Source organism: Uloborus diversus, chromosome 1 (genome assembly GCF_026930045.1).
Source record: "Uloborus diversus isolate 005 chromosome 1, Udiv.v.3.1, whole genome shotgun sequence".
Taxonomy (NCBI): Eukaryota; Metazoa; Arthropoda; class Arachnida; order Araneae; family Uloboridae; genus Uloborus; species Uloborus diversus.
The window spans coordinates 96,124,814-96,138,365 of NC_072731.1; the positions used below are offsets into that span (position 1 = coordinate 96,124,814).

General features: G+C 31.8%; 1 protein-coding gene across 1 annotated transcript in view; it reads right to left on the reverse strand.

Moving 5' to 3' along the window:
• Positions 1-1,427: 1,427 nt before the first annotated feature.
• Positions 1,428-13,552, reverse strand: part of LOC129232629 (RNA-binding protein fusilli-like) — an 83,678-nt gene continuing 71,553 nt past the window's right edge. The window contains 6 exon segments of the mRNA XM_054866798.1: positions 1,428-7,221; positions 8,237-8,418; positions 9,313-9,508; positions 11,341-11,469; positions 11,471-11,575; positions 12,803-13,018. Of these exon segments, the coding sequence (XP_054722773.1) occupies positions 7,060-7,221; positions 8,237-8,418; positions 9,313-9,508; positions 11,341-11,469; positions 11,471-11,575; positions 12,803-13,018 (990 nt within the window). The 3' untranslated portion in view covers positions 1,428-7,059.

Genomic DNA, 13,552 nt, shown 5'->3' on the forward strand with positions numbered 1-13,552 from the left:
ATGAAAATTTATTACATCAAACTAAACATTATTTCTCAAAATAAACAAAATATTCGTCCATGATAATTTTCCATTCTGTGTTCACTCTTGTCTGTGAATCCTTTTCATCTCTTTGATGCTCATCCAAACATGCTTTCCCTTTCCCTCTTGATCATCCAACAGTAGTCTGCTAGCATATTTACATTCCATCTTCCTTAGTAGCATTTTTTGATATTTCGGACATCCTGGTGAAATTGTTCACTATGGGCTCTCAATGTTTCGGGAAACTAGGTGAAATGGGAATGTAAGGAATGGTCCTTTAAACTCATCTTGCAAATTTGAGCTTTGTTTGCAGCCAACATGCATTGTACAAGGGTTTTGTAGAGAAGTACTTGAGCCTTACCCAAAAACTTGTGCAGAAAGTTGTTGAAGGATTCCCATGCTTCTTTTTCTTTTTTTTTCTACTGCTTATGAAAAGAGTTGAACGGATAAAAGTTTTCCTATGTTGAGACCATTAAAAACCTGCTCTTTCAGTTTGGCTGCAGACAGTTTTGGAAACTTGGAGCATATTGAAGCATTGCCCATCTCTTGGCAGTGATTTTGTAAACTGCTCCATAAGCCCTTATTCAATATGAAGATATTAAAGATATTTTCGTCAAGAGATATGCAAAGAAAAACAAATAACTTAGTTTTGAAAATTTTGACATTTCTGCTTTTTTTTTTTTTTTTTTGTAATTTTAGTTTTGGTTCCTGAATAGTAAAATAAAATTAATTAACTCTAAAAAGTGGAAGGGGGGTTGTACGCCCCCCTCCTCCCGAATTGCCGCCACTGAGTGTGATAATGCCTTATAAGAGATTTATGTATCCTGCAATAGCTCTTATGTTTCAAACGCTCTTGAGATATCTCATTTCAGCACATTTTAGTCTTAGCACTCTTTACACAGCCAACACACAAATAAAATAGTTTGTTAATTATTGATTTTTCCAATTTTTTTTAATATCCAAACTTTTATCCTCACAATTTACAAAAATTTATGCACAATTATATGTTATCTTATTAGTCATATTTTATACAGAAAAATTGTTAGTACATTGCTCAAATACATTAATGGGTTTCATAAAATGAAACATTTTGTTCTTTCTATTGTAATTTTAATTGGATTTTATTCTACTGAAATATTCTCCTTTTTTAGATAGTTTTGAAAAAGATGCAAAAACGCCTGTCCTCATTTTTTATTTTTAAAATTAATTTCTTCAGGATTTTTCAAGTTCACATTTTTTACCAATTTTACACCAAATGATTTTAATTGCTCCATGAAAAATCATGCACTTGCTCTCTCTTTCTTTCTTTTTTTTTCCTTCAAGGTTACAAAAAGTTGTTGATGTTTGTAAAAGAAATTTCCTGTGATAATTTTCATGGGACAGAAAATAATCAACATTCAGACAGAAATGTACATAAAATTTTATTAAAACATTTAGCAACAGGACAAAAGTGTACAGAACACATAATAAGAAAGTAAGCTGGATACATTCATTTCATTTACATTTTTTAAACGCACTACACATAATAAAATCGATTTTTCGCATTGTACCACAGTAACAATATGAATTGTGACAACTTCATACTAATGTTTTGATTTGAAATTTTTAGATTCATTTTGTGGTTTAATTATAAATATTTGCACATTGCCCATTATTTTTTTCCTTTTTAAAGTAATCCAAATTGGGAGTTAATATTTTAAAGTGTGTCTAATAACAATCATAATGACAATGCTCTATAAAGAGTACTTAGGAATAACTTTTTTCAAAGTTAAGTCCTGCTGTGCCAAAAACTGCCTCGTACACATATTGTGCATTTTAATTTGCAAAAGTGAATGAAATAGATGTTAAATATTAGTAAACTATTTTTGAAACTGTAAGTAGAAAACTTGGTTAGACACTACATGCTACTGCTCTTCAAATTTAATGGTAGTAATAATAAAATAATTAAACTTCAGTGTTCACACACTCACTTAATACATTCAAAGATCACTTAATACATAAAAAAGATCATCATGACGATTTGTTTTACCCAGTACGTTTAGCTGAGAATGAAAGTTGTTAAATTTATGTTTACTTTTTAAAGAATGTTGTTTACATCATACAAAGCTTAAATTGGTAGAAAATAAATATTTGTAATCTCGAAAACGAGTATTCAAAGTAAAAAATCTTTTATTCTGCGAAAGAAAGTAGTTTATCATTTAATGTGTAAGTACTGCTTTTAATTTACCAAAAAAATTTTCACTCTCCGAAAGCTTCATATAATAAAGAATGCATGTTTGTCTTTAACCAAAAATTAAATTTTAATTATTATCAAGCAATTTAAAACTTGATATTTTGATTTTCTATATACTTTATTCTTTATATTCACATTTGAAATAATTTTCCAATATTGACTAAAAATTATCTGAATTTTAGTTTCTTAAGGTTGCAATAAAACCAAAATGACAATATAATATTTAAGTATATTGTTTAAAACTACAGTAATGAAAAAGAACATATTATGTATTCTTATGTATAAATATTTGTATATACATTCAATCATCTATATATATAAGAGTAAAATTTATATATGATATATAAATGCATATCAGAGTTTTATTTAAAAATATATATGGTAACAAATATAAGGCACAGTGATGTGGTATACATTTTAGTTACATAAAGCAGTCTTAGTATAATTGTCAGAGCATTTTAAAAAGGCTGCATATAAAAGTATAATTTATCCTTTACTTGTAATAATGTGGTGAATCATAGTTTTATTTAACACAGTGCATATGCAATTTATGTATATGTATATAATTCTACAAGGTATTGCACGAATATTTTTACAACATGTTTTGGAAAATGCATTTCAGTACAAAATTGAGTTATCATAGCTTAATTACTTGAAATTAAATTTGTCATTAAAAATATTCATATATCTATATAATCTAAAATTCAAGCTTTATCATAGCATTTTCCATTACACATTAGGCACTTCACATATAGGACTACATCACAAAAGTATTTTGATTTTTAATATAGTCTCATACAATGTAATATCAAATAGGATGCAAACTATAACACAAGTAAAAGTATTTGCCTTTTAAATAGTTTTAGAAATCTCATCCTAAGCAATTCTAAAAATTTAATTTCTGAAACACAAACACAGTGTCTAATGACTAATATAATATTTTGTTAAATCACTCGTAAAATGTCTCAGGTAGAAGGCACTAATATCGTATAATCCAAATCCAATGTCTCAGGTAGTATATAATGTTAATAGTACCTAGGACTGAAAAAACTCGTGTGTCTAATGTACAGTTATTGTATATAATATCAATATCCAGAAATATACGTATACAATATACTAACTATACAATATACTAACGTATTTTTTAATACGTTAGATGTAAGGACAGCTATTTGTCATTTTAACGTACAAATTTTTAAATTCACCCATAGTAAAAATTATGATTTAAATTGTAATTTGAGCTAGGAATGTCTGTTATATCACAAAAACAAACCAATATTCTTCTTTAAAGCAACATCCAAAAAGTACCTTCTACTTGACTGTAACAATACATTATTCTAAAAAATGCGAATCGTTTACAAGTTCAGGTTGTATTTAATGTCTTAGTTGTATATAAATATAAAAAATACAATCTGTAGAGTGCACCAGTTTTGTAAAGTGCTAATATATTTATGAATGTAACTAACACAAAATACAATTTACAATAATATTTAAGGCACTTGGAATGCATTAGTGTTTTGTTAAACACATTCTTCGTTGCATAACACACAATCTCTCAAAATAAATAAAACTCATTTAGTGAACACAAAAATACATGCATTGAATAGAATATCTGCATACAAAAAATACATAAAATACTTTTCTATACAAACAGATCAGCAGAATGATTTGGCCTAGTTGATAGTTTTACTGCTCTTTTTTGGATACATAATTGATGTTCTAAGAGCGAAGCAATCAGATAATTTGTGAGAGAAACTTCTAATGATGTTGTAGTTTTTATATTTTTAGTTATTCTTCTATTACCAGTCCCAGAGTTACATGGACATGTTAAGTGTTATTATTATTATACTGAACTTTTAGGTTATTAATGGATAAAGAAGTCCAACTCAAATGATTTGTTCAAAAAATGCAAATTATTTTGATGCAATAAAATTTGCTAAAGGAGCTTAGTTCTAGTGCTTAAAAATTTAGAATCTAAAGCTTCCTATGCACTCTTAATAACTGTTTGTAGTAACTTAGAAGTAAATCATTAATTCTGTGAAGAACCAAATCACAGTGAGGTAGTATTTTCATTAGTTTCATTTTTATACAATTTTTATGCATTGCAGTTTCAAAGAGAAAAAAAAATATTTATCCTTTTTGCTATTTTATATTTTTTTGCTATGTTTCATTTGTATTTTAAATTAGAAAAAAATGAATTCAAGGTTCAAATATTAAATTAATAAAAATTGATGACATAAATTAGTAAAATATAAAATATATAACTTAAAACAAAAGTATGCAAAAATAAAAACTTTTTTACTATAGCAGAAACTTAAATAGTGTTACTCTTCGACACAAATCAGCATCTAGATTTAAGAATTTAACTAGGTTAGGAACTTAAATAAATGTTTTTTTGTTTTGTTCGAAGATGAATTTTTGAACTAATCATACTAACAAATCCAATGGGGAAACAAAAACTTTGTTTGCAGATAGGATTGTTTATTTTAATAGAGTTATTGTTTTTAAATATATTTATTATTTTTCTGACAAGAGCAAAAATAGATCTTGATTAACTCTTCATAACCATTAACCAAGTACAATTAGTTTTCTGTATCGATGTTAGTGTGCTGAAATGTTGGAACATGCACTGTATAATTGCAGTGTTTTTAAGTTTAACATGTCTCTGGGGACTGCTGCTATAATTTGTGCAGATAAACACTCAGGAAGGACTATTGTTTGCAACAGATGTCTATAGTACAAATATATTGCAAAACCATCTAGACAAGAGACTAGACATGTAAAAGAAGACTAACACAATGGAATGGTTTAAAGAAATGTATATATAATTTCTAGATGGTTCAGTTTTTGATTAGACAACTGTTGATCCACATGACTTAAAGTCCATTCATTCTGCCCTCTGTGATAAAGAGATTTTAATTGTCATGATGCACTAACTTTTGATCTAAGCCAGCGCATCAACGCTGCAAGCATAAAATACAACAAAAGTCACTGAAAATATAAAAAATGAACTATATGCATTGCATATAGCTGCTTCCTGTCATAAGTCTACAACACAATACAGAAGGATCAAGTTAAGCAGCATATTTTTTTCCAATAAAAAAACGATGGTTCATTTTAGCATTTATATTACAAAATGGAAGAAGCGTGATTTTGTTGCTTCAAAATAACATATAAACAAAAGTCACGAAAGACTTCTTAGTGCTAGTCAAGTCACTGGGATGTATCATTCACATGCAAGGAAAGTTATTTATCTTTATGCAAAGACATAATGTCATGAGTTTTGAATTATGCGATGTTTCTTTTTTCTTATCAACTGAGCTTTTCCCATGCATATGGATTCTTCAGAAATGCAAACTTACCACAAATTTCACTTTTGATTTATAATTATTCGTATGAATTTCAAAACTATTTGAATTTGTTTGGTTACCTTAGCTTTTTGAAGTGATTAAAGAGAACAAAGTGGGGTTTTTTTTAGGCATTTGGAAACTTTCTAAGAATTTTAGATTAACAAAAATAATGGCAGTTGATTTTCACCTGGGATTTTTTAAAGGTGTTTTATATTTTATTACATATTTTGATTTTTTATGTCTATAAGGGGCAGTGCTTTATGGTAGTAAATAATATTATATATTAATCATTATTTTCTACAACAATTGAGGGCTGCATTTTGATTTTGACCCATCAAAATGTAACTTTTAATTGTGAGAAAGGAAAGATTAATATAAATTTTAATTCATTTCAATAGTGAAATCTTTTTGGTGCAACGCTAGAATTCCGTTTTTTTTTTTTTTTAAATTGATATAACTGGAATTTCAGTTTTTTTTATCGTAAAACTTTTGAATTATTTGCCATAAATTATCAATGGACTTATAAAGTGACTATTCTTAAAGACTTGATAGTTCTAACAAGGCACATTTGCATCGCGTGAAAAGGCCCTAAATACTAGTAAACTCTGATTCTACTCTAGCAAAATGCTATCTGAAAAATTAAAACAACTTCCGACAATGTAAATATTCTAAATTTCAAAAGCCTCATTCGGCGGTTGAAAAGGTATTCAAAAGAAGTCATTTGAAGGAAAAACGTAAATTCCATTTCCCTCCTCTCATTTCAATCTTCAAAGTAATTTTTTAATAATGCTTACAAGATTCTTGATTGCTATATGGGCATTTTTTAGTGAAATATAAATTTTTTTTGTTTTTTAAATTCTTATATAAATACACAAGTGACGACTAGAAACTGGCTCAAGACCCAGTTAGGCTGACCCTAGTCATCAGTGCCCAATAAAGATCAAGACTTTTTTTAATAGCTATTTGCCCTGATACAAGTAACAGCTACTTCTGGTAAAATATTCCAAAGGCCTACAACTCTGTTAAAATAGTAATTTTTCCTAATTTCAAGATTAGCTTGGGATTTGAAAAAAGAAAAACAATGACCCCTGGTTTTGACAATCTGTGCAAAAATTTAACCCTCCATCGTTCTCTTTTTTATCCTAAATGGATCATATCCCCTATTACTCTCTTTTTTTTTTTCTTTTTTTTTGTTCTAGCCAAAAATTTTATCTATCATTACCTAACTTTGCAAGTCTACATTCTTCCCTATTAGCCCTCTTTTGAACTCTTTCCAATAACTTAATATGTTTCTTAAGATAAAGAGATATGCAGAGAAAACCGTATTATTATCAAAAGTAAGGTTTCCTTTGCGTTTTTATCCTGTGCAAGAAGAAATCACAGCACACATTTCAAACCTCATGGCATTTTGGAATGTTCCTCGCGCAGTCCTTAGTCGCGTTGACCGTTTGCCGATCAAGCCATGAAAAGTTCTATGTATCGATTAGTTAGATTTTGCCTATTCTTTTCTTGGAACGCACGTTCAGCTTCTAGTCTAGTGGCCGGGAAGTTGACCATTGCGTCTCCGTTCACACGCACATCACCGTTGCGTTGAACCTGTATGCAGTCCGTTGTTAACTGGAATGCAAAGAAATCAATGGATAAGTATTTCGTTAGTGTGTGAGAAATAGCATGAGAAAAGTAGTATATCAAACTCTTACTTGTTGAATTTAAAAACAAGTAATAATATAAATGACTTTGTTTCTGACAAATTATAGTTTTTGTAATCATTACTGTTATAATTTTTTATTATTTTTGCGAAACGTTCTTTTCTGGAAATTCTATGTTCTATAGTTGATTGTACCATGTTTTTAAAAGATAGTTTTGCGTAACTTTCAGAATATCTCTTCATACATCTATTCACACTGAATATCATACAAAAAACGAGCTGTGGTGTGCACCACATGACTTCCTTTTGTGCCAATTAAATGATTTTCAATCACCGCTTTCAGAAAAACACCTACACAATACCTTACCTGATTTGAACGTGTCACTCACATTAAGAAATCTAAAAACATTTCCAATATTAACTAGTTTGTCGCGAACTGGTGAAAAAAAGCGTTTTATAGAGATTAATTTTCCCAATATCGGCAATTTTAACGTTATTCCATGGATAACTCCCTAAATGTCGCCAATAGCGCCAAATTGAAACCACATTCGAAAATAATTTTTATCGCCAAGTTTGCGACCAAAAGCTTGCGAACCAAATCATAACATTATTTGAATTACTGACTTTTAAAATATATTATTTTCTTACAGCTAATTTCAAATCTTTTCATATTTGATTTGAAAATTCCAGGATAGGAATGTTTCCACCTTTGAAATATTTCTATTTTGACGCTTAATTATTGTTAAAACAGTTATAAACTTCAAAATGCAACAATGCCGAACTCGGAAAATCAAACGTTGATTTTTAATTATTTTTTTTTTTTAAATCCGAGCACGAAAACGAGTAAAGCACCGCTTCCATTCTAGCTTTTGGTCAAAACTATTTGGAATGTAGTATTGCCTTAGTTATGGAGACTGGCTTCGTATAGGCTAAACCATACATCTTGTTACACCTTTGTTGTTTTTTCATGGGTATTATACTTACCACTGCTGGTTGTGAATGTGGATAGTAGGTAGTAGGAGACACCGGTGGACTGGGATAGGGCCAGTAGAAAACAGGGGAATAATAAGCTGGAAGTCGTGGAGTTAGAGGAGCCACGGCTGGAAGGATTTGGGGAGTCTGTACATAGGGGAAGGCTCCGTAGGGTGGTGGAAGCATGTTCCCTCCTATTCAGAATAAAAGAACACAATAAGTTTAATTATTTAAAAAATCCACTTGAACGTACTATAATTAAAGGCAAAAACAACGTGAAGTAGCTCAAATAAAAAATATAAAAAAAGCAAACCTGCTTTAGAGGCAATTCGCTCAATTTCTCAGTGTCAATCTGCACACTGAGGAAAATCTTGACATCCCACTGACAATGGGAGCTATTCTCCAGAAACCAGTATAACACATTTTTAATAATTTTCTTTTGCGTCAAATATTAGTTTCAAAGTTTAAATCTTTAATTCTAATTCATTCTAAATATTATACAAGAAAGACGAAATCGATGATAAAGTACAAATGTGAAAGCGCGAGTGTCGCGTAAGGTTTTAAAGAAACCCGGAGACGTTTCTCAAAAGGAAAGTGCAACGGGATTTTAGAAAATAACTTAGACTTAGCAAACTCAAAAAGAGTAACAACTGATTACAACCTCATTATGAAGCAAATTAGTTTTCAAATTGAAAATAGTCATTCAGTTTTAACCCCTCTAATTCTCCGAGGCCATTCAACATGCCACTGGGAGGTCTATAACTAAAAGGCTAGAGTTTTTCTTTATTTTTACTTTCTTGTTCGCTTAATTATTTTTTCTAGTTAGGTAAATATGTTGAAACATTTTCAGAGGAGGCAAGTAATTGTCTTTTGCTCTTCCTTGTACGTTTCTGTCATCAGGTAATCACAGAAAACTTCAAATTGCCAAATACTTACTTTCGATTGTTTAAGTTAATTCTTTCTTTCAAGGTAGGTTCGTAAAATGTAATCATGTCTAAATTAACATATTACCAAAGTGAAAAAATTCTTAAATAAAATATTGGAAAGATTTTCTTTCAAAAATCAGAAAACATTTTCAGGATCCTTACCCGGCGAAATAAGAGACCTCGTCACTGGTATTCCTCCACTCAGCACCAGGGTCATGTCGTCTGCTGAACACTGAAAGACTTCTATATAACGTTGTTTCTTGCCGAATATCATGTACCGATGGTGTCTTTGCTGAGCTGCCATAAAAGCCGAGTGCTCAGTATCCATCTGTATGAAGGCTTCCCCAGAAGGTTGACCCTGAAAAGAGAAATTATGCATGTCTGCTTTATTACCAAAAAAGCTAATGTCGAACTAAAGAATTTTAGGTCTATTTCACAAATTTAAAAGGAAGTTTTATCTTTGTGCAGAAGTTTCGCTAGACCTCATTCGTAGTATTCTGTTTAATTTTAGTCTCCGTATCTTAAAATATCAACTCAATGCAGAGGGTTCAAAGAGGAGCTACGAGAATAGTAAATCGTCTTTCCACTTTGAACTATGATTCCAGGCTTAGAATGCTTGATATGTATAGTCTTCGGCTAAGAAGAGTAAGGGGTGATATGATACAGTTATTTAACATGGGAGCTAATTTTTTGCTCAGATGGCATCACCAGCGGTCATTGTTTTAAGCTTTTCAACCCCTAGTTAAATCTTATAATCAGGAAAAAAATTAGGGTCGTAGGCATTTGGGAAAGTTTACCAGAAGAAGCTGTTAATTGCAATGAAGTGGATAGTTTCAAAAAGCCTCTTGGTTTTCACTGGGGAATGATGACTTGATTAGGACCAGCCTTGGTGAACCTAGAGTCCGTTTCTCGTGGTCACTCTTGTATTTGAATGAGCAGATCAGCGTTTTTGGCAGTGATTGTTTTAGCAAACATACAACTATTATAAATAGGGCTAATTTACAAGTAACCTCACGGGACAGAAGCCGAGCTCTTTCTCCTAGAGATTGTAGATTTTATGTGAATTTTTATACATAAAACGGAATTCAAGCTACTGTTTGACCACGGATTGTGTGGAATTGGCAAACGTCCTTTTAAGACTAGTCTATCTGAATGAGGGGAAAAGCAAAATTTTGATCTGCGAGTTCCGCTCATTTGAATGAGACTCTGCCTAATTCAGAGGCCATCATACATCTAAAAGCTGGCATCCCTGAAAAGTAATAGATGCATCCATTTCCGCCTGTAAACCAGATGTTTGCCGTTTCATACAATCCGTGATCAGACAGTATTTACCAATAAGAATAAGCACTACAAACGTGAACGATCCCTTACGATTCGTCGCATATCCAAGAGTTTTTGTAATTCTGCTCTTTAGATAGCCGAAATTTTCATGATATTGAACAGGAATTGGATTATGAGTTGAGAGATCTATTTGGGATTAAAATTATGAAGGTTATAAATTAATATCTTTCACTCATGCGCAGATAGCAATTAATAACCTTTATCATTCATCCTTCATCCCCATCATTCATCCCCTCCTCCATCATTCTTCCATCCCTCCTATCGCATAACCCTCATATTTCTCTCATCATTGAAAACTTGATAAAAGGTTCATATTTCATCAAGCTTTCAATATTTTTATTTCAAATTTTAGTATTATGTTTCCCTTGTATGCTGTCAAATTTTCTGAAAGTTTAGTAAAGTGACAAAAAACTATGCATGTTTTGAGCCAAAAATCTTCAAACAAAATTTATTTTTGAAAGAAATGCTCATATCTTCATGAATATAAGTGATACTTTCACGAAAATGTAAAACAGTTCGTTAACTTATTTCTGAAATTTATAACTTATTCCCAGCTACTACTCATCTACGATGAAGGGTTATGAAAAACATTTTTTTTTTGGTTTCTCAATTTGTTGCTGGTCTCCTAAATGCATGGGTGATTTAATTTTTATTGGTAAATGACAGCTGGAGAAATCTGTAAAAATGTGAATTTTTGAAAGTGCCCCAATATTTTTGGTGATATAATGTATTGCTTGATTCTAAAGAGAAGATCTAGTGCATAGATGTTCTGCATGATTTATAGTTAATGAAAAATTAATCGTGATGAGAAGAAGAAAGGAAATAAATTTCAAAAGTAGTATCAAGTACCTGGGCGTTGTAGACCATATGGACACCTTGATAAATGATGTTTTTCGAGTGTTCGCCTAAAAATTCGAGAATCTGTTCCACTGCTGCTTCGAAAGGCAAACCCCTGAGGCGAATGCAATCCTTGCGAGAAACCGGGTGGTAGAAGTTGTGAGGAAATTAAAGGCACTTGTGGAATGTTTGACAGTAATGGCTGTGGTTGTTCGTATGTTCTTGGATCCATACATCGATTCAAAACCTGAAAGAATAAATAGTGACTCAGAAAACTCTGATTCGTACAAGTAACCTTTTTATGGTTTTAATCGAAAATTCACGTCCATTATCAGACTGTAAAGTACAGGGAGATCATATTGTATAAAAATATCCATTTAATTATAAGAAACTGTTACTTGTTTTCATTTTTATAGTCCGTTAAATCGATGAGGGATATTTTACCCCGTCCTTCAAGTGTGAAATTGCACTTGGATCACTGATGATTTGCCGCACTGCGAATTGATCAAATTCAAGTGCGCTAACTCCGAAATAACACCATTTCGGGATTAGCATTTTATTCGGTGATCCATTCGCGATGTGACCGTTTTCGGACATTGTTCGATGTATTTGACTCTTCCACCGACCAACACACAATATATGTTAGTTGCTTGTACTTATCAATAGATCGATTTCAAACAAATCTAAAAAGGTTTCTTTTGCCTTTATGTAGGATCTTGGTAAGAACTCATTTGGAGTATGCTGTTCAGTTTTGGTCTTCTTGTCTCAGGAAAGGTATTTCTTTATTGGAAAATGTTCAAATGTATAGCCTGGAGCAAAGGAGAGTCAGAGAGTTTGTACTGAGAGCTGTTCAGTTTTTGATTCAGTTGTTTAAATTCATCAAAATGAAATATGTTAATAGGTTGAATTTTTGCACGGAAAGCAGAAGAAGGGGTCATTGTTTTAAGCTATTCAAATCTCAGGCTAACTAAGAAATGAAGAAAAGTTACTACTTTAGTAGGATCGTGACTACTTGGAACAGCTTACCGGAAGAGACGGTAATGAGCAAGGTGACTAATAAACTAAGACCAGCCTGTTGTTGGTCGTCACATTCATATTTGGTGTGAGCAAATGAACCTCACGGTTTTAATAACGCATATTAAAGCTATTATCTCTGTGGAATCTAAATATTTTTTTAAAACTTTTTCCATTTGTTGATGTTGTACTTCGGATCAGGAGCAAAAACTGTTCACTGATAACTCCGGTGTAGTCCATGATGAAAAGATGGAATCACAAAGCAGGTCGCATCAAAACAAAATATCTTCACTACATTTTCTTAGCGTTCATCAATATTTATTTCTAGAAACTTTAAATCACACTGCAGAGGGAAGTGCTTTTCAGGAAAGATTGTGCAAATACCATAACAGTCGATAACTTACATTAATACTCTTGTAAATTTATTGGGAAGCATTCAACATAGTCCAGATATACCAACCTGTTGTACTTCTGCAGTGGTACTTCTGAAGAGTTCGATGTATCTAGAACCGATGACTTCTCTGTGCTTTTGCAGAGCTTTGGTGGCGTCCTCTTCTCCTGCGAAGAGCACAAAAGCGTCTCCGGTGGCCCGGCCATCCGCCTTTCTGACAAAGAGCACTCCGTCCTCCCCGTCCATCACTCGACAAGGATGCTCCCCCGATGCGAAAAACAACAGCTGTACGGGAAGAGATTGAATAATAGAGTTTTGTATTTAACTTTAAAAAATACATAAATTACATTGCAATGGTTGGTTAATTCAATTATTCATTTATTTTTTTACATACCGAATTTAAATATTGAAGGTAAGTAGTAATTTGAATAGATGTTTAGTAACTTCATTAAAAGAGACTTTTGGGACACTTTTAGATTTAGGTGTTAGGGCTCATCCCCCTTAGGTCTGTGCGATATTCAAACCCTGACCTTCAGAAGAATTATCAAACGTTCGTCTTCAGAAGAGACTAATTTTCAAGGGGACATGTGACCTAATTAGCATGAATGTTACTGAAACAGCATAGTACGTGGAGCAGACAGCAAAACACACAAACGATATTTGTTGACTATCACAATACACAGAAGAGTTTACATTACAAGGTTTTCATCGCTTAAACCTCCTACCTTTAAACATCAAGCCAAGGTGGTGCTTAGATCCTAGTAAAAATGTGATGCCCTTCTCACTTGAAAATCTCAATTCAATCATTTTCAAGGTAGC